Source organism: Lates calcarifer, linkage group LG1, assembly GCF_001640805.2.
Source record: "Lates calcarifer isolate ASB-BC8 linkage group LG1, TLL_Latcal_v3, whole genome shotgun sequence".
Lineage (NCBI taxonomy): Eukaryota > Metazoa > Chordata > Actinopteri > Centropomidae > Lates > Lates calcarifer.
Genome location: NC_066833.1, coordinates 6,479,965 through 6,502,323, shown reverse-complemented (window position 1 = coordinate 6,502,323; position 22,359 = coordinate 6,479,965). Strand labels below are relative to the sequence as shown.

The 22,359-nt window shown below is 39.2% G+C and overlaps 1 protein-coding gene across 9 annotated transcripts in view; it reads left to right on the top strand.

The window, feature by feature from the left end:
• The window catches only part of LOC108897085 (mitogen-activated protein kinase kinase kinase kinase 4), a 92,913-nt gene that overhangs the window by 56,176 nt on the left and 14,378 nt on the right, over window positions 1-22,359 (top strand). For 4 of the 9 annotated variants that reach the window (XM_051069639.1, XM_018696509.2, XM_018696501.2 and 1 more), the window contains exons 4-18: window positions 161-286; window positions 1,792-1,902; window positions 2,642-2,732; window positions 4,349-4,479; window positions 4,852-4,906; window positions 5,195-5,273; window positions 5,399-5,574; window positions 5,906-5,978; window positions 6,242-6,452; window positions 9,761-9,922; window positions 10,228-10,314; window positions 12,460-12,798; window positions 15,143-15,298; window positions 19,174-19,461; window positions 21,465-21,574. In XM_051069639.1, coding sequence (XP_050925596.1) covers window positions 161-286; window positions 1,792-1,902; window positions 2,642-2,732; window positions 4,349-4,479; window positions 4,852-4,906; window positions 5,195-5,273; window positions 5,399-5,574; window positions 5,906-5,978; window positions 6,242-6,452; window positions 9,761-9,922; window positions 10,228-10,314; window positions 12,460-12,798; window positions 15,143-15,298; window positions 19,174-19,461; window positions 21,465-21,574 — 2,195 coding nt within the window. The remainder of the gene's footprint in view (window positions 1-160; window positions 287-1,791; window positions 1,903-2,641; window positions 2,733-4,348; window positions 4,480-4,851; window positions 4,907-5,194; window positions 5,274-5,398; window positions 5,575-5,905; window positions 5,979-6,241; window positions 6,453-9,760; window positions 9,923-10,227; window positions 10,315-12,459; window positions 12,799-15,142; window positions 15,299-19,173; window positions 19,462-21,464; window positions 21,575-22,359) is intronic. The other 5 variants (XM_051069684.1, XM_051069609.1, XM_018696511.2 and 2 more) reach the window with 4 other exon arrangements.

Here is a 22,359-nt window from a genome sequence, read left to right as displayed (position 1 = left end):
AATTTCCATGTAGTGGAGATCGAGCCACTTATAGAAATGTGATTAAAAAACTGTCACCATCTTTCCAGGTGACCTGATCGTGAAAATTCAATAACAACTCTGGTGTATTAACGGCACACTAATGGGTCTCCTGCTGTCTCTTTCTCTCTCTCTCTTATAGGATGAAGAGGAGGAAATTAAGTTGGAAATCAACATGCTGAAGAAGTACTCCCACCACAGAAACATAGCCACCTACTATGGAGCCTTCATCAAAAAAAGTCCACCAGGCCACGATGATCAGCTATGGGTGAGTTTATTTCAACCATCAATAATGAAGTGTTTTAAGTTAAGTTGACTTAAACTTAGTACAGCGGTCATTCAACTAATCCTGATCAATGATTTTAATTAAACCAGATTTTATTTTAAAAAAAAAAGGTTTATGTTAGAATGAATTTTTGGATATTTAGATTAATATCATGAACAGATCTGTAGTAGGAATGAACAAAAAAAAAAGGAAGAGGAGAATAGCAGCAGGAGAGATTTATAGCAGCTTGTTTGTTAAAGGTAGGAGTACCTTGTTTTATGACCCCGCAGCTCTGCCAATGCTAGACAGAAGAGATCTCCCTCTCACTTCACAACATGGCCCTGTATTTGTTTTTACAGCTGCTTCCATGACCACTTCACTGCCCCCACTGTTATGGCTTCATGCTGTCTGCTGTATGTGTGTATGTGTGTATGTGAGAGGGAGAGTGAGAGTATAAGTGTCACTTTCATTATGTTCATTGTCTGCATTGATCATCATTAACTCTACTGTCTTCTGAAGAGGACAGGATTGTGTGTTTGTAACACATTTACCTTTAAGACACAATTCATGACAAGTTTTGTGATAATTTGAAAATAATCACAGTTGAAAAGCAAGTTAGGGGAGGTGTTTGTTTCTGGAATTCATTATTGTTTATAACCGTTAATATCACAATAGATCATTCTGCTTATATCATGACTACTTGACAGTGATAAATATTATTTGTTCATATTTTTATATTCCCTTTAAATATAAACATTATATTGCCTAGCCCTATAGTCTGTAGTATTATTATTAACTGGAATCACATCATGATATGATCATGTTGTATTATAATTATACAATTATAATTATACAATGAGTTTTGTCTCATGTGAAGCATAGCAGTGGAACAGTTGGATTTATGCATTTATATTGTTTTATATGTGAGTTCATATTGTGGATTAAATTTAAATTGAATGAATAAACTGTCAGGAAAATCCCACCCTTAAAAACTTGCACTGCAATGAACAATAGATGATTTATTATAGATATATAGACTGTGGATGATGATATGTATAGATATATAAAATAGTCTTACTAACTTCATGATATTCTTTTAACCAGCCACTGAGCTGCATAGAGGAAGTTCCTCAACTAAGCAGTGATGAGTATTAGTCCTTGCAAATCACCTGTTGAAGACACTGTATGTATGATGACTGGATGTATTTGTCTTACACCAGGGGTTTTTGTACATGCCCTTGTTTTTCCCACATGAAGACCACTTCTCCCATTAGCCCCACTGTTTCCAATCACTACACAAGGTTGGAGGTGATTTTTCCATCGACCTTATACTGCTCCTACCATTTCCTGTTACCAGATACCGTACATCAGTTTGCATTCAGATCTGGAAATGGAAAATACTAAGTATAAGCTAATAGAGACTGACTGTTTTCCAAGTAAAATGAAGACGCATGTGTTTGCCTAAATGCCCACAGTCTTCTCAAAGTCTTCTGTCCTCTCTTCTCCAGCTGGTGATGGAGTTCTGCGGTGCTGGTTCCATCACGGATCTGGTAAAGAACACAAAAGGCAACTCACTGAAGGAGGACTGGATTGCCTACATCTCCAGAGAGATTCTCAGGGTCAGTTCTTTATTGTTAACCACTTACTTCACTGCAGAATGTGTATGGTTGGCACTTATTGGATTAAGGATTATAGCTGATTAACTGGACAAAATGGGTCTCAGGACACAATCAAAGGCAGTGGAATCTCTACCACTGTCTTTTTGTTGTCTTGGTCACTTCTAAAAGTGGAGTTAGTAGTGTTTGAATATCAGTGACCTATATTGGTACAGATTGCAATGCTCCTACAATTTTCCCATCTTGAGGGCGGCCGTGGCTCAGGAGATAGAGCGGTTGTCCACCAACTGGGAGGTCAGTGGTTTGATCCCCGGCTTTTCCATTCCAGCGTGCCGAAGTATCCTTGGGCAAGATACTGAACCCCAAATTGCCCCCAATGTAGCATCGGAGTATGAATGTGTGTGCATATATATATATATATAGAACAAGTTCTGTATGAATGTGTGTGTGAATGGGTGAATGTGATCTGTAGTGTGAAGCACTTTGAGTGGTAAATATGACTAGAAAAACACATATAAATGCAGTCCATTTACCATTTGTCTTTGAATTGTATTAAGTTGTACCTTTCAAATAGAAAATAAAACATTTATTTGTCCATCAGTGTTATTTTGACAGTCCTGTTGCCAAATTAAAATTTTCTGTCCTTGATAGAGTCCATTGTTTGTATTTTGCCTTTCTTGGCATAACTGCTCTGTGAAGCTGCATGTATGTAATAATGTTTTTTTTCCATTTATCTCCACAGGGATTAGCTCACCTGCATGCCCATCATGTCATCCACCGTGACATCAAGGGACAAAATGTGTTGCTGACTGAGAATGCTGAGGTGAAACTGGGTATGTGTTGGTTTTACTTTGGTTGAATTGTGTAGGTCCAGATTGGGTCTGCAGAGCAGGAGCGCAGGGTGCACTGAGGTTTGGATGATGAAAAAATACTGCAGTACCAGACTTGAGTCAGCGCCATACTTGTGCCAACTTGGGCTTTTTCATTACCACTGTTGTTTTATAATGTTTCACATGATTGCACAGTTGTAGGCCTGTATAAAAGTCAAATCGATGTGAAACATTCAGTTGCTGGCACAAAGCTTTGCATTCATGTAACTTTATTAGAAAATAGCACCGTCTATCTATCTTTTCACAGAACCACAACAACACAGTATATCTATTTAATGACACAAAAAGAGCCATATTGATAGTCATAACTCAAAAAAGGAAGAAATTTGATTACTCTGATTGAGCAGCTGGAGAAAATTGCACCTCTCTGTGGCTGTCTGTTAGCAAGCAGACACACTTTAACCTGATTCAGGACAGGTGCTCCAGCTGGCAGGTGGAATACCCACTCCTCTAGCAGGTGCTCCAAGTGTGCCTGCCTGCACCTCACTACTGATCAGTTTTCACAGCCCTCATTTCAATGTTATTATGTTTTTCTTAATGATACACAGTTAAAATAAATTGTAGGTTATTTATTAAAGAATCAAATTCCTAATTTGCTGGATTAGACATTGTTTGACCTCATAAATAAGGTTCTGGAATCTGGCTCCTCTAATTTAATGTGATAGTCTGACTGATATTTAATTTTTAAATGTTTTCAGTCTATGTTTTGTAGCATCATGTATGTGATTTTTTTCCTGTAAGTGTAGAGTTGCATCACTCTCAGTCATGTTTGTTACCATTTTCGCTGCGTTTTCTCTTTTACTTCCTTGCTGTGACACGGAAGATGATCCTACCATTCATAATCCCACCAACAGATAACTGATTGGCTCAGCTGCTTTTTCAGCCTTTCCAACATTTAAACTAGTCATCAAGCATGATGTTTTATTTTAAAACCACTACATCAAAATAGCCCTTTTATTCTCTCTTGTTATTTCTCTAAATAAATAAAATTTGTAATCATGTTACTCTTTGTGACTATCCTCTGACACACAGTATAAATCTTGTGTCTCCACGGTGGTGACAATAAACACTTTGGAATTTAAACAGGAGGCAAGACAGAGCTTTGAATCACAGCAGCATCTTGACCTTTACACTCTGAGTCAAGAACCAACACGGACAGTCTTGATACTTGAGTGTGGTGGTTTCAACGTGGCAATGAGTAAAATTTCAATTAGGAAGTGTCCCAGGGAGAGAGACTGAATCTTTTATTTAGCCTAAAGGCTGAAATTTAAATGATCCCTCTAACAGTGTTAATCTGCTTTCACACAGGATCTGAAGTGTTACAATGAAATGTTTAGGGTTCTCATATTCAGTGTTTGAAACTTGACTTCAAACGTAATATATAATCCACAAGTTGAGCACTGTCACTATGTTCCCAAACTTACTAGACAATTTCATTTTTATACTTTATCAGTTTACTGACACAAGTTCAAACATATAAACACGCACACAACACTCCCTGAAGGAAAATATTCTGAACCAGTTGTAACCAGTTTTTATTTTATTTTTGTTTTTCCCAGTGGACTTTGGTGTGAGTGCTCAGCTGGACCGGACAGTAGGCCGGAGGAACACCTTCATTGGGACTCCTTATTGGATGGCTCCAGAGGTTATTGCTTGTGATGAAAACCCGGATGCTACCTATGACTACAGGGTAAGAACAAAAACTAGATCTGCTCTTGTACAGTATAGCATGGACTGGATGGTAGGAAGAGATTACAAGGCAATTTAAGGTGAAGTAGATTTTCAAAAAAAGTATCTGTAGCCTCACAGATTTTTCCACAGGCACATAATTAAAGGTTTTCTTGAACTGCTTTTGAAATCTATGTGGCTGAGACTTCTACTGCCATCTGTAGAGTAGCCTGGCAAGTGTCAGAAATCAGAGTTTGGTATAAGAGTTTGAGACTATTCTTTAAAGAACTGAAATTACTTCCTTGGTAGGAATAGACACTTGTATAAATGTGAGAAACATGCATGCACATGTGCACACAAACTCACTGCATTAATCTTATTCTCTGTCCTCCAGAGTGACCTGTGGTCCTGTGGAATCACAGCCATAGAGATGGCTGAGGGAGCACCACGTAAGTATGGTTACATTAACTTAATGATTTGTTTATACCAAAGTACCACACTTAATTTTACAATAACATGTCTTTTTTTTTTTTTTTACATCAACATAACATTTAACCTTCAGCCCAATACTAAAAAACCCTAATGACTATTAAGTTTAACTTTCTCTTTAACCTTCACCTTCCTATTCAGATGGCATCATGAATACACAAAAAGTTTCTTTAAAATTTAGTCTGAAATGTATGACTTCTCTGTGTGTTTTTGGCTCTCACTGATCACCTCTTTTTTGTTTCCTCCAGCACTGTGTGACATGCATCCAATGAGAGCCCTGTTCCTCATTCCCAGAAACCCTCCTCCTCGACTCAAGTCCAAAAAATGGTGGGCTAAGTTTTTAATCTTTATTCTCTTTCTCAAAAGTATCTCCCATCTTAACAAATAAACATCTGCCTGAATTTCAAATACACATCTCAACTCAGTACCTAACTTAAACTTAATTTTAATAGGTCGAAAAAGTTCTTCAGCTTCATTGAGGGCTGCCTGGTGAAGAATTACACCCAGCGCCCCCCAACTGAGCAGCTGCTGAAACACCCCTTCATCCGGGACCAGCCCAATGAGAGGCAGGTCCGCATCCAGCTCAAAGACCATATCGACCGAACCAAGAAGAAGAGGGGTGAAAAGGGTGAGTTCAGGAGAAAGATTTGTTGCTGTCTTTTGTGTTTGCTGAAATTCATAGGTAGCTTGATTCTGTAAATAACAACAGCTCCTGTCTAAACCATCTGAAATTTGTCAATATGAGACAAAACTAAACTCACAGACAAACACATACTATATAAATGTGTTTTCCAGTGTTAGAAAGGTCATAATATGAGGATTTAAAAAGGAAACATTTAAACATGGTTAATTTCCCTATTTCATTCAAAGTTTCCCACAGTGACCTTTACATACATGGTGTAGTCATTTTAATGACTTTTAATTAGCTGTTTTCCATTATTTTTCCCTGCTTTCCACAGATGAGACAGAGTATGAATACAGTGGCAGTGAAGAAGAAGAGGAAGAAGCATCTGAGCAAGAAGGAGAGCCAAGGTAACAATAGCGTTATAGTAATCACTACCATTCAGAACAAAAATAGAATAATAAAAATAGAATAAATAAATAGATTAATAAATACTTCAATATTTTATCACAAAAATAACAAAGAAGGGGAAAATGAAAGGGAAAAAAGCGCATACATTACAAGTGATGCCACTAACGTATTAGCTTCTTAGTATCCTTACATGGGGTAGTCAAACGATTACATTTGTATCCTAAACTAAAAAAACTTTTATTACCTCGTCCTACCGCTGTAGCTCCATAGTCAACGTGCCGGGTGAGTCGACCTTGCGCCGTGACTTCATCCGGCTGCAGCAGGAGAACAAGGAGCGTTCAGAGGCTCTGCGCCGCCAACAGCTCCTCCAGGAACAGCAGCTCCGCGAGCAGGAGGAGTATAAACGCCAACTACTGGCTGAGAGGCAGAAACGTATCGAGCAGCAGAAGGAGCAGAGAAGACGGCTGGAGGAGGTGAGCACATAGGCTTCGTAGATTACTTTAATAACTCAAGTTGAATAAATCTTAATATGACTTTTGTTAATATCAGTGTAATGGAGAAGAAAGATTAAGTCGAAGAATCTTCTGTGGTCAGACTATGTAAATAGAAGAAATGCTGGTTACCCTTTCGAATATAATCTGTTTTCTTTACAAGTTTAATCTTCAATTTTTATGGGTTATGATCATTTTGACACATCAGCTTAATTGCGGCGATTGCTGGGGATGTGGTGACACTAGAACAGAATCATAAAAACCACTAATTTTTGGAAAACAGAGATGGATGTTAAAATTACATCAGTCATATAGTGTGTTATTTAGTTGTTAAATTGGTTGAGATTAAAAAAAAAAATCCCATCCCATAACTCCTATTACTTGCCCAAGTGCTGTCTGTAAGGGTTGCCTCCTCCCTCTAAGTAATTAAAATGCACAGACAAATGTTTGCGAAATCCAAAGGAGTGATGCCCGGAACTACCTAAACCAGTTTATAAGAAATTCAAACTTTGCTTGAACAGTCACCTGTTTAATTGAAAACCATATCTGAAGTATATATATTATTAATCAAGCATCATGGGATCTCTCCCAAGTGTAGCACTGAACGCAGATTAGGACTAAAAATAATCATACTCCAGAGAAGGACTTAAGTTATTCATGATGCTTCCTGCATGCATCCTCAACAAGCAGGAGAGTCTCCTTTGAGTGAATGAGATCACTATTTTAACACTGAGAGGGGATTTGATGCAGGAAAAAAGAAATACATCACAGAAGATCGATGTATTGTGGATGTATGACAAGCTACTGTACTTAGGCCCAGGTAAAGGGAACTTCCAAAACATGAGTACACTTCTGCTGCTCTGATAAATCCTGATGGAAGTCAAGACAGGTGTTGAATTTCAATAAAATAAAATGCATAATAAATAGAGGCAACAGTAAATACAGACCTCATCTTTAGTCTACATACATAAAAACACTTTATAAAGTGTGATCAAAACAGTGTCTGATGATTGATTAATTATTTTAAAGTCATTAACCAGAAAAAAGTGCCAAACATTTCTTTGTTTAATGTCACTGTAAATTGAATGCCTGAATTTTGTTTATGATGCTTACACCATCAACAACTCAGTTTAAAAAGTCAGCACCAGATCTCTTTCCAGAATCAGTATTACTCCGGATAATCTCACAACACACTGTCTTTTCATAGGAATTATTTCTACAGAAGGAAATAACTGTCCCTCACAAAAATATTTCTGGTAACCGGTAACAGACTTTGGTAACACTTAAACTCCACTCTGTTCTCAAGTTGTTTATATAGCTGATGATAGTGTGAGAAGCCAAAGGGTCAGATAGTCTAGTGCAGTTTATACAAGTATATGTGTACATTATCTTTGTGTAATAAGATTAGTGACTTTTGACTTGGAGGTTAGTGGTTAGATTTTTGATCAATCATTTAATATAATAGGCCCCGAAATCATTTTTAGGCTGCAGTGAAGAAAAATGAATTGGTGTCCCCAGAAGACAAGTTTGAAGACCCTTTTTGTAATTATCCTTTATCTCTTTAAGCTGTGGTCCATTTATATTAGTGTCTGTGTGAGCTGTGTGAAGTACATTTCCTCTTCACTTCTCTTAGAGGAAAGTAAAAAATGTATAGTGATAGAGTAGAGAGGGAGATGGAGCGAGGAAGAGAGATGAGGAGAGATGATTAGAAATTTGGACAGAAGCAGACTGAACCAAATTCTCTGAGAGGAAAGGAAGAGAGACAGACCAAATACCGTAAGAGGGACTGACAAAGAAATAAATACATGGGAAATTAGGAAATTTGAAATGAGACAAGAGTGCTGTGACTGTCGGCACATTTAAGCATGCTCAAACAGACAGTGGGTAGATGTTAATTCACCTCAAAGGTGCAAAGCATCTGTGTAAGAGAGAGAGAAAAAGTTTTATTTCTGCTCATGTTTTCCCAAAACAGTCACAGCTCGAGGCTCTGGTTTTGATTCATGACCAGTGCTTGTGTAAGAATCAAGTAGTAGAAGCCAGGGTTGAACCCAGGCCATGTCAGAGAAATACCACTGTACATGTGCTCTCCTGTTTTGATAGATTACCTCCTGTGGATCCAAAGATACCAAAGCCACAACTCATGTCCCGCAGCTTTCACTGCACCTTTTCATAACACAGTGACAGACAGAAATCAGTGTAATTGCTTCATCTGTCTGCTTAGTAGTAGAACCAAGTGCTGGATAAGTGCCTGTCAGACTTAAACTGTTTCTCTGATTAAATGATTAAGTCTTAATGCAGTGCTTGAAATGTTGACATTTTAACTTCTTTCATGTCACTTCAGCTCATCCAGTGTCTGTATTTATTTATATTTTCTCCACTCAGACCGGTAAATACAGACACATGTGCCGCAGACTAAAAACCATCCAAAGAAGAGACATCATAGTTTGGACTATCTGAAGGGTTGTTAAAGTCCTAATTCTGGTTTAAGCAACATTAGTCTAGCCTTGAAAATCATGGATTTGGATTTGAAGACAACAGCATATATCCTTGAACGGATGGGCTTGAATGTTCTGTGTTTTAAAAACTTAGAATATAGCGCTCAAAATGAATCTATATGCCTCACTATATACCAAAGTGGACATCTTTAGATTGTAAGCAAAGTTAATTAAAGGATGTTCTGTTGTCGTCCAACTTTCATTGCTTAATTGACTAATGAATTTGACTGATCATTTTAGGATTAATAATGTCATGTCAAAAATCTCAGAAAAAAATGGGCCTCTTGGATTACTTAGAGCAATGTCTGATCTCAGCATAGAAACTTGCTGGAAGTTGGTTTCTGCCATTTTGGAAGTAGCAGTAAATACTAGGGATGGGCATTTTAATTACTTTTTGAAGTCGATTAATCAAGCCAATTTAAATCAGTTAGTCATAATGTCATAATTAACACTTGCCCTCCACGCAAACGAAAATAATAACATGCCCTCATGACACAAACTGTAAATGGAGGTGACCATGATCAATAATGTCTTGGTTACTCCACTTAGGCAATATGCATCTTGTTTATATCAACGCTGCACAGACATGCACCCAAAGGTTATATATTAGGTGAATGATGTAGGATTTACCTTATAACTACAACAAATCACAGTTGTGTTCTAACAAAAGTTGCATGTAGTTCACACAGTTAAAGATCTACTTTTGTACCACTTGTCAGTGAAAATCAAAATAATAATAATGACTCATGACAGAAAACATGAACTCTGAGCTTTGTCTCCCATGTCCACCTGCAGCAACAACGTCGTGAGCGTGAGATGAGGAGGCAGCAGGAGCGTGAGCAACGCCGGCGTGAGCAGGAGGAGAAGAGACGCATTGAAGAAATGGAGCGACGCCGAAAAGAGGAGGAAGAGCGTAGGAGGGCTGAGGAAGAAAAGAGGAGGGCCGACCGAGAACAGGTAAGAGCTAAAAAAACATGGAGAAAAAACATACGTACAAGATATTTTCAAAATTATATCTTTGGAATTCAGATGTTTTTAGAGGGATTTACGATACTTTTGAATATACTTCAAATACAACCCTTTTTTTGTTTTTGTTTTAAAAATTGTTCAGTTTTTAATGTTTTTTGTTTGTTTGTTTGTTTATTTTTTATATTGTGAGAATTGGTTGTTTATTGTTACCACATTTAAATTTAAAAATAATGTGTGGAAATTAAATGTTTTATTTTCTGATGCTGAACTCTTGGGCTGTGTTTAATTGACAGGAGTACATCCGTCGCCAGTTGGAGGAGGAGCAGAGGCACCTGGAGATCCTGCAGCAGCAGCTGCTTCATGAACAGGCCATGCTGCTGGTGAGTGTTTAGCCACCCTGTCTAAACCTGGAAAATCACATTTATATTTGAAGTAATTTTTTTCCTTTAAAAATATAGAAACTTCTTATCCCTACTGTCCTTCCTACTCTCACTCCCCATGTCTTTCTTCAAATAGATCCTTCATTTCCCCCTGCCTCTCTAAATCAATGTTTCCTTAATGTTATTTCCATCTGTTTCTGTATCCCAGTGGTTACTTTTAATGTTTCCACAACTCCCAGGTTATTAAATTTCATAATGCAGGTACTTATTATTCCTCCGTTACACAAACTTTCCTGTTCCTGTTTTCCTTCAAATCTAAACTAAATCAGGTTTTTGGAACTAACTTATGATTTTTGTAGATCTGAGGGGATTCATTAACAGTTAAGGTCAAGACATAATAAGTCTTAGATTTTTGCTGGGGAAGTTGGGATGTTTACAGGGCCCTTAGTGATGGTGATGTCATGAGCAGGAAACTAGTCATCCAACAGGAACAGAGGGTTTGTATGACTTGATGTTTTTCATTTTTAAAGGATTCTGCTCCTCTGGGGATTACAGAGGACATGCATATAATGAAAGGATATGACCAGTAATATCCCCACTTCCAGGCTTCACACCATCACTTTATCATTGGCTGTGCTCTCCGGTTCCTACTCTGTCACCATTCATAAAATTCCATATGAAAAACTTACATCATTATTGGCTATCACACTTGCATATACTGTTAGAGCTGCTCGGAAGTATTAGAACATTTGCTTTGAAAAGACTTAGAAATATTTTATACTTTTGATTTAAGAATGTCTCGCTCAATATATGAATGCAACCCCTGGTGAATGGGCATAAGTATCAGAACTCCTAAAAATCATTACTGTTTAAATAGCTCTGCAGTTTAATTGCTTTTGGCCAAAGTTAACTGCTCTAACAGATGTGCAGTTGGACACATTAGACATTTGTCCCTGAAGCTTACTGTTGCATCAGTTGGTTTATTTGTTCACCCATTAACCCCGCTTATCTTTTGAGGGTCACAGGGAGGCTGGAACCAATCCCAGCTGACAGTGGGCAAGAGGTTGGGTACACTCTGGACAGTTTGCTAGTCTGTCACAGGGCCAACATATAGAGGCAAACAACTGATCATGTTCAGATTCATGGGAAATTTAATTTAATGCATGTCTTTGGACTGTGGGAGGAAGCTGGAATACCCACAGGAAAAGGAAGAACATGCAAACTCCACACAGAAAAGCCCCAAAGCAAACAGGAACCTTCTTGCTGTGAGGCAACAGTGCTAACCACAGCCTCAGTGTGCCCTCAGTTGGTTGAGTAAAGTTTCCCTTTTTGGGGGGAGGGGGCTTAACTTAGAAAAAGACTCCTATACCGTCCCCTCTAATTTGTCGACTCAAATCTGATTTCAAACTAAAAAAAAACAAACTAATACTTATGCCTCAGTGCCTATGTATGCCTTAGTAAAGGAAGCTGTGTAGTCCTGAGTATGCATTGTATTAGAATTTTACTCTTTATGATGCATTTAACTTGTGCAACTGTTGACTAGTAAAAAATGGCATGCTCTCTAGAGAGTTTACACAACGACAAATAACATACATAACAACTACAAAAAAATTCTCATCAGTTATATCAGTTTCTACAAACTGCTATAGTGGTCCTGCTAGCTGCTAGAAAATAAAGACCTGAGGCATTATTGTTGCTTTTTAAGGGTTAATTTGGAAGAAAGAGAAGAAATTAAATATAAATCTAGGGCATGGAAAAAGTAGGCTCTCCCCTACTCTTCCCAAACAATCAGACTACCCCCCTTTCAGCAAAAATACATGACCCTTTCCTTTCTCTGAGGCCACTGCCACACCCTAATAATTCTCATACAATGCTTAAGCCTCAATTTACAGCTGGCAGCTCACCAGTTGGTTGACCACATCAAAGATCTTGAATAAGAGCTGTACTATGGAACAGAACATTGAATATGGTTTGGTCTCAGGTGGACTTGAGACTCTAAATTTCCCATAGGTATGAATGTTTGGAGGTTAAAGTATGAGTTAAAGGGTCTGAGGCATCACTTAAGGGGCACTAAAGGAATAAAGTATTAAAAAACACAATGTTGTGGAAACAGTTTTGGTTCAGTTTGACCCTCCCTGTACTCAGGAGTATAAATGGCGGGAGCTTGAGGAACAGCGTCAAGCACAGAAGCTCCAGAGACAGCTGCAGCAGGAGCAGGCCTACCTGCTGTCCCTCCAGCAAAACCAGAACCTGGACAGTAGCAAAACAGCCCAGCAACAGAGCACCAAACCCTCACAGAACCTTGAACCTGAAAGGGAAAAGTCCCCGCAGTGCCCTGGCCTGGATACAGCAATGCAACCACAGAACATTGACTTTGAGAAGACACGGTCCAGTCAAACTCACAGTCTGGAGAAAACTACAGACAACAAGCTACCTGTCACTGACCTCCAAGGCCCCGCTCCTGACTCTGAGACAGTCAGAGAGGTGAACCCTTGCAGCACGACGCCATCACACTGACTACTGTAGAATGCTTTCTTTTGCTTGTGTGTACTCACTCCCACTGCTTTGGGTGTGCTGTGTGTACATAGCCATGGCTAGTTGCTGGTGTGGGATGTATGGATGCTTTGTAGAAGAGCTACGTGACTAGGAATGTATTAATACGTCTTTCAAAACTCCTAAGTCACTTGGACAAACTGGGTGGCCCTCTCTCTATTTACCTTTTAATGAATGCTTTGTGGAGAACTGCATTCATCAAAATCATGGCTATTTCTGCAAATTCTGTGAAGAATTTCGCAGGAGATGCAGTAAAAAAAAATCTGAAGACTCTAAAGCCTCACAAACTGTACAGTTTTTGAATAGCATAGTCAACATGTTAGGTAACCCTCTCATGCTCAGTTCCCCCTTAATAGTAATGACATATAAATAGTTGATAAATAAATAAATGTTTTAATCCCTCCTTGCCGGGGACAGCCATAGCCAGAGGCATTACGTTTATAGGTTTTCCATCTGCTCATCCATCCATCTATCCATCCATCTATCCATCCATCCATCCATCCATCCATCCATCCATCCATCCATCCATCCATCCATCCCGCCATCCCATTTGAGGGAATTACTTGAAATCTGGCAAACATTCATTCAAGGATGAACTGATAGATTTTGGTGGTCAAAGGTCAAGGCCGCTCTGACCTCACTAATGTTTTTGGCCTGTTGAATGTGATATCATATAGAATGTCTTCTCCAAATTTGGCACAAACATTCACTTTGACTCAGATGAACTGATTGCATTTTGATGGTCAAATGTCAAAGTCACTGTGATCTCACAAAACACATTTTTGGCCATAACTCAAGAATTTACATGCTAATTACTTGCAACTGGACTAATTGGCAAAGGTAAACAACTGCAAGTTTCAGAGCTTAATTGAGTGCTTAAATTCAGAAGGGTTAGCCAGGTTAATCAAAAGATACAGAAAAAGAATACATATATTTTGTTTGAAGCCTATAAAAGCAAGCAAGCAAGTAGTTTTCTTTTCTTTGTTTCATATCATGAAATGTATAGTTTGGGACTACTAAGATTTAAGATAATATATTTGGTTCAGGTAAATTTATTTTGGACTTAAGTGGCAAACACATATTGTTGGTAAGTTATTGCTGAATAAATCCCATCCGTGAATTCCTCTTGGGCCTTCCACTGACAAGGAGTCAGTTTTGGAGAATTTATGGGGCCTGATGAAAAACCCAACTCTTATCCCTACAAAATCACCTCTCAAAATGACAACCGATGCCTCCTGTGATTTTTTTTAGAATACAGCATTTGCCTGTCAAATAACCTCCAATATTTGACCATTGTAAAGCAGCAGTTTGCTGAAGTACCTGAACAGCTTTTCCTCCTCAATGAGGGCACTACTGCTCCTCTAATTAACCTCACTGTCTTTGCCACTGTATTAATGAAGGTACTGTAATAATGAGCCACCTCATTAGTCCTCAGTATGACTCCCTGTCTCTCTCTCTTTTTGGCATCCCACTGTTGCCATTTAGCACCTGGTGGTGGAGGAATAAGCGAGAGACATACGATACTATACATACTATTCACATGCAGGTTTTTTTTTTATTTGCTCTGAGACAGGTGGGGTTTTGTGGGGCAACTCAAAAAAAAATGTCTAAATGTTTGAAAGAATTTCCTCAAAATTTAAATTCTTTCAAGTGATCTTTCAGCCCAGTTGGATGATGAAACTGGTGTTCAATGACTGTAAACAGCAGGTGTCTGTAACACAGTTGGCCGTTTTAGCAGAAGTCAGTAGGTTCCATTGTAATGGCCAAGTTAATTGCTAAGACATTTATTTTAGTTTCCAAAAGTTCCATTAAAAAGCAGCTTATTTTGCAAAACTAATTTTGACTTTCTGGTAATTAACTTCAAAGATTAAATAACACTCAATATATCTGGACCTTGGCGTGTGTCCTAACCTTTCTGTTTTCACCGTCAGTGTTTTTTTCATGCATGACACTCTTTGCTGGTCATGGTGCTGTTGTCCTACTAGCAGGGATGTGGGAATATTGTGGCAAAAATAACTTTGCTGCTATTTAGAAAGTGCTTTGTTATAACTGCTGGTGTGCCTGTATCAGCACATGACTTTCTAATGTCTTATACTACTGCTAGTACAGATCATCTCTTCTCTGTGGGAGGAAACTAACAAATCGTAGTGTCTGATGGCTTCCATCCACTTACCCTGCTCTTTATGAACTGACACATGTTGACCTGCACTCTCAAACCACCGCTAATGCTGCTGCTTGTGTGCATGTCCCTCATATGAATGTGTGTCCTCCTTAGGCTGATGAGCGGTACCGGAAGAACATCCAGGGTTCTCCTCAGTCAGCTCAGACCAAACCACAGCAGCCTCCGGTGCCACCACGTTCCGAGTCTTCCTATGCCAACGGGAACTCGGCATCAGAGGCACCCGCCATGCACCGCCCTGTGGAGCCACAGGTAACCAGAATAACCACAAACCTCTCCCCCTTCCCTTGAATTATTCCATCTTTTTTGCCTTCACAGCTGTTGTACACAGGCAGCATTTTGAGTCGGTATGAAGTCAGTAATTTGCCACTAGTTTAAGTCTGCTAGTGCATTTTTGCTAGCAGGAATTAGCTGTGTTGTAGCTTAATGGATAGATCAAGACACTAAGGCTGACAGTAATGTAAATCTGATTTTGCATGTTCCTGACTTAACAAGCATTCTACTGCCCTCTGCTCTGGGTCTATGTGTTCACAACAGACAGAATAGATTGTGAGATGCAGTGGGAGACTGACTTACAAGCTCCTCAAATCATAAAGTAAACATACACAGTCAAATGACATGCTTGTATGTCACATGATGCCTGCCATCCTGTTCATACTGTGATCTGACAAATAGCTAGATTTTTTCTTGACTGTCCTTACTGTACCACTGGGACTGCTGTGACATTTTCATGTTTATATTTCAAACTTAAGACCTCCTGTTGTGCTTTCAAAACAAAAGCTGTGGATCACTTTATTATTTTTTGAGAGAGGACAAGTAACAGATGCTGCAGGCATAAGTGAACTGGTAGTGTAGTAGTTAACATAGAGGTGCAGGCTATAAGTGCTAATTGAAGTCATATTGTCATACTGTGCCTGCATCACAGACTCTGAACAGGATTTCTCTCAATGCAAGTTAACTGGAAAACATGAGTATCAGCCTTGTTCATAGCTTCACCTTCATGTGGCAGTACCTCCTTTCTCCACTGACTCCAGATGTTGCCTGTGCCTTTAAACTTTTTCTTATCTTAGTCTTTCATAAACCTTCTCTTTTTCAGGTGATTCCAGCATACTTAAGTCTTTGCTCTTTACATTTATTTAATTACCCCTATGTAGATATTTTGAAGTTTTGCTGCTTTACCATGACTTCCTCCTTCCTGAATTATGCCTTTCGCTCAGCTCTTTTAGGTTGTTTCACATGGATAATGGATCCACCTTTCTGCTGGCGTTGACCTTCGCTAGACACTCTCCAAGTTTAGGGTTGTCATCAATTCTAATTCAGTTCCCCCATTTTAACTAACTAAATTGTGAAACTGTGCTAGTGCACATTTTTATTTTCAAACAGAAGAGCTTGTTTTTATGAGAATACAAAGCCAGTGGTTGCCTGTGAAAAAAAGTATTTTCTTGTCATCTGAAAGAAGGCTGTTTCTTAACTAAACTTTTTGTACGAATGAAAACAAAAGGATCACAACCCTGATTATATACTCCTCTCCCATGCCTAACTCTTTGATTGACAGGTTGTCCTCCCACCTGTCAAATCTGTAGTTATTAAAGTCACTTTATTAGTGTGTATATGTGTGTGTTGTGTGAACATGAGAATGTTTGTGTGGTGGTACATGGGGGTTTGTACACGTCAGCTACAGATACTGTACCTCCTCATTGTGTGCTGGTGATTAAAAACATCCATAATTCATGGAAACCCAGATTTGCAGCAGGGTGACTCAGACAGTATTAGTCATCTTCCCAGCAAAAGGATTCAACCCACTAAGCATGAATAATCACAGTTCAGTGAAGTCAATCTGTTTTGAATATGTCACTCAGATTAAATTATACAGAAGTGATGTTGTAACTTGGTAAAATGGGGTGGCAGGGTAATGATGTAATTCACTAGTGCGGCCTTAAACATTTGCCATAATGTTAAAAGTGGATTAATACGTTTTCTCTCGTTAGCTGCAAGTCTAACTGCAAGTTTAACGTACTAATTTACTGAGAACTGAATCAAACACGGATGGGTCCATTCTGAGGTCTAAATGACTGTTCTAAAACATCTAAAATGAGCTTTCACTGATCTGACATCTCTGTGGCTGAGGTCTGGTTAAGTTTAAACTACTAAAGCTATGTGGTTAAGATCAGGGGAATATCATTGTTAAGGTGAAAGAAACTAAGACAAAATGTGGACAGCAGTGTCCATCGTCAAAGTTAGTAGCTGTCTTGCCCCAACAATGAATGTGTGCATGCTGTATGACCTGTATGTGGCTCTGTCTTCATTGTATGTTTGCCTGCCAGCCTATGTTCAGGCCTTGTTAAAGGATAAACTCTGTATTTTTTAGCCTATATTTTTCCCATGTTTTTGGGTGTAAATGATAGACAGGGACAAAAAAATCTTTAGCGAAGTTAAATTACTGTTTTTGTCTGGTAGCAATATATAGCAATGGTTTTGCTGTCAGTGGCAAAAACAAGAACTTTAGTGGACTTACTTTGAGGTAGACAATTGCCCATTAGACCCACTGTTTGCGGTGGCCAGGCACAATGTTCTTGCTCCGTACTGCACTGATTCCAGAGATTTTTATGTAAATTCTTGATCATTTACACACCAAAACATGGGAAAATAAGGTCCACGTTAAAAAATAACAGAGTTATTCTTTAATACAATTCATCCTCATGGTCAGTACTGGTGAAGCTCAGTCCTCCAGAGTCCTAAAATTGGTTAGAGTCAAGATTGCACCATAAACATTAATGGCATCATAATGTGCAGTCTCACTTAGTGTTTAAAGAAAAGTGGGTAGGAGACTAAATTTAAAGCAGAACATATACTGAGGTGCCTGTCTATATAAGTTCCAATTCATCCATAGATGGAAAAGCGAGCCAACAATAAAAGTCTTGCCCCTGTTTGACTCAGGATCCACTCAGCTTCATCTCTCCATCTACCACCTGTGCTTGTTGTTGTTGTTACTGTCTTTTTAAAAGCTTTGTAAGGCTGCACCTGAAGTGTAGCTTCAGTGACAACAGGTACAGTGTCTACATTTGTATGTGAGTGTTCCCTCTTTTCTCCCATTGCACTCTAAAAACCTGGGTTCTTTAGGGGCTCTAAAGATTTGGAGCCATATATTTTAACTATCTGCCACCAGGGCAAAAAGATCTTCAGCTTTTATTGTCACTTTTATCTCCAAACATACACTACAACAGCTGATGTCACTAGTAATCTTCACCTCTTTTGTTGGAGCCAAACTGAGAAATTAAATCTGGTGTTGAGCTGATCCAGTAAATATCTTAAGGAAGTCATTCCTAACCTTGGTTCTTGTATTCAACACTGATAGTATGATATCATACCAGGTCAGACTGTAAGTTGGTTCCTGTAAATTATTCCTGACTCCATGTCTAGAATATTAATTAGAAGTGCTCTGGGTGCAGAACCAAAGACTGAAAAAAAGTTACAGCAAAGAACCTCTCTCGCCACTTTCAGACTTGTTGCATAAATATGACAGCAACTTGATCTCATATCTAAATAAGTCTCAGAGTCACTTTTATGTAAAAGTCATGAGGGTAACCTTACTCCTCACCTGTAATACTTCCATCCTCCATCACTTTAACAGAACAGAAGAAGTCTGAATTGGATGCAATTTGAAAACAAAAAGGCTTCACCAGTAGAGGTTAAAGACACAGAGATATTAAATGCATGTCTTATATATTTAATTTTAATTAAATTTTCATCCATACCAACTACTGGGCTGAAATCACATGTGTCCGCAAAACACTTAAGATACAGCATGTTAGCCAATAGAATTAAATGAGAGGTGCAATATAACATCTTGTCATGTTATGCTTGTGACCAGTTGGATATTATCAAAAAAGGAGCAGAATTTACACTTACTCATTTTGAATGACATAAAGCCAGTAATTCTTCAATGTCTATGTCTTAATGTCTTGAGGCTTTTACAGAGGGGTTCCTCAAAAAACAGTTTTAGGCTCCCATATGGCTCCAATCTGACAAACTCCTAAGGATACCCTGAAGCCCCTGTCCTTTTCAGAGTGCACTGCATGCTGACTGACCCATCCTCCCCGAATGTGTTCTGTTTTGTTGTCTGTAAGGTTCGCTCCCTTCTGGCTGCCTTAAAGAGCAGCGGCAGCGTGGCATCGAACTCCCCCACTACCACCCCGCCCATTGTGTCGCGGTCGCACTCCTTCAGCGAGCCGCTCACCCCTAGCTTTGAAAAACTTCACCTTCGCAACAGCCAGGAACCCCACCAACACCATCACCTTCCATCTTCATCACCATCCTCCTCATCATCAACGCCTGCACGCATTGACCCACAGCCCCTCCCCCAGCCTAGGCCCTCACCCCATGAACCAGCCCCTTCAGAAGAGGTCCCACCCAGGGTAAGGACAGGAAGAAAGACCCCTGGTGTAGCCTGTCAGCAGTAGTTAGATACTTGACACAATTTTCTGTTAACTGACCGAATTGGAAAATCGTCCTGATCCCCAAGAAAGCAAACTGTCATTATCCTTACATTATCCATCACATTAATAGCTTTTCATCTTCTGCCTGATTCTTTCTGCTATCAAGAATTCATTTTCATTGGATTTTCCTTTCATGTGGCGCAGAAATGCTTGTAGGGGAATTACTAATGATTTAATTAAATCCACATAAAATTAACATAAAAGTTTATGAAATTAGCAGGTTGGTGGGCAGCTTTAAATGATTTTTCTCCCCATATGCAAGATTCGGTGTCTACCTTAGGTGTCCTGAGGAAATCTGGTGTTCCTCTGAATGTGTTCCTACTGAATATCATGAGAAAGTTAGCATCACTTTGCGGTGTGAAACGGATTTGACACAAAGAGAGGTAGCATGCTGTTAATATGACCACAGCGCTCTATGACCCTGTTATAACTCAGATGCAGGTAGGGAGACAATGTTGAACACCAGGACATGTTGACATAATTTGTATCTCTGCCTCATGTTGCTTTTTCCTCCCTCACCAGACATATTTAGCTTTTCACTGTATGACCACAGAAGTACATAAAAATAACTACAGAGGGAGAAAAAATAAGCAAAGGAGGAGAGGCTTTTGCATTTAGAGAGTAGTTTTTTTCACTTGAATGTGTAGGGCGTTGGATGCTATGGCTAAGTATAGGGAAAGACTGGAAAGCTTTTGGCACTACCCACAAATGAGGGCAGTGAGAAATCAAAAAAGTTAGAAAGACCTAAATTTAGTCCGGGGCCAAAGTTATCTGTCCTCCAGAAAAGGAAACCCTCTGTTATAAACAGAACTGCTGCCAAGCCGAACCACAACCCTGTCAAGACTGTATTGTACATAGAGTTCCAATACAAAATAGATGTCTCCGTGAGCATCAAGTAAACAATGGTAGATGTTACAAGACTCATTTCAGGCTTGAAATACAGGAGAACCATGTTACTAAGGAAGGAATGAACATCAGTCCATACTTTTCCATTTTGTCCTTGACGTAAACTTCTAAGCAAAAGCAAAAATAATGGCTGTTTATGTTACTCTCAGTGATACTGGCTGCAGTGACTGAGGTGAGTTCTGTTGTGCACAGCTGTGTTGTGCTGCACTTTGGATGCTAGCAAATGTTCTGCATTGGCTTTCTGAATTGATACATGACTCAGAATGAAGGGTATGACTACTGGCATGTGTGTGACCCGTGACTAGTGGTGTAATAGTTTTGTTTTACCATGGTGCTCTGAGTGTGGTAGGTAGAGATGAAAAGTTCAGCTGATGGAGGGAGACTTGTCTAAAACACGTGATTTGTATGCATTTTTGAGAAGCATTCTCTTGATTGGCAGATTAATTCTGCAAGCAGGTAATAGTACACTGTGTGGGGCGGCTGTGGCTCAGGAGGTAGAGCGGGTCGCCCACTAATCGTAAGGTCAGCGGTTCGATCCCTGGCTTCTCCAGTCCATGTCAAAGTATCCTTGGGCAAGATACTGAACCCCACGTTGCCCCCGATGTGTGTATCATCGGTGTGTGAATGGGTGAATGTGACACGTAGTGTAAAGTGCTTTGAGTGGTCAATACGACTAGAAAAGCACTGAATAAGTAGTCCATTTACCATCAAACTGTCAGGTGTCACCTTTTATCAAATTTGTTAACAATTTCTGGTGTGCTGTGAACCTACTGCACACTAGCATAGCTTGAATGCCTCCAAGTTATTGTTTCATAGGGTTATTTGGCTAAAATAGCCTGGTGTAATATGGTATAGTGTCTGGACATGTATGGTGCCAGTGAGGTTTGTTGTGATGATGCTGCAAAGCCCTATAAAAAGGGGTTTTGAGAGATGTTTGTGTATTCACCGCACTATCAAGTACACTTGTGCTCACAAAGTGTGTATGTGTGAGCTGGTCACTGTCTTTATCATAAAAGGTTCCGGTCAGGACTACATCAAGGTCCCCAGTGTTGTCAAGGCGAGACTCGCCTCATCACCACAGCCACGCCTCACAGAGCAGCCATGCCGTACATCGCAATGCTGCAAGGTAACCTGACTGACATAACCCAATGACTCATATGATTCTGTTTTTCTTTCTTTCTTTAGTTTTTTGTTTTTGCTTCAATATTGCACACTTGTTAAGATCTTGGTTTTTGTTCTGACATTTTTGGTCGCTATTGTTCCTGCTCTTTTTTCTTCTCTCTCCATAATTCAGGTCCTTTCTCTGTTGTAATACAAGTGCCAAGTCTAATTAGTCTTGTGGTTTGGAAATGCACATACAGCTCTCAGCCCAGTTCTCAAAATATTATTAATAGGACTAGAGAGGATTTCCTGAGGAAAACACACAGATAACTGTCATGTTGTAATACTATATGTATTTAAATACTAAACACTAAATAAATAGTTCATGGTAATCCCTACAGCTACATACAGTACATGAATGGTCTGTCATGTAAAATTAGCATCAAATTACATATGAGGAAAAAAGTATATAGGATAGGACTGGGCTCAGACAAGTGCTCAGTGGGACTCCACTGGTTATATCGAATTACTGTTTTTGTCAATGGAATCTGGTAGCAACATACAGCAGTGTTTCTGGTTAAACAAAAAGGATCTTACTTTTTAATAAAAAGGTTTGTCCCTGTAGGAATCCTGTCCATAATGTTGTTGGACAAGTATACCATTCTTGCTCAGTACTGCACAAGATTTTTGTCCCTATTAATCATTTACACCCAAAAATGTGGGAAAATAAGACCCAGGTTCAAAAACACCAGAGTTATCCTTTATGTTACTCATATGTAGCCTTCAGGAGATGAGTTTAAGTACTGTGAA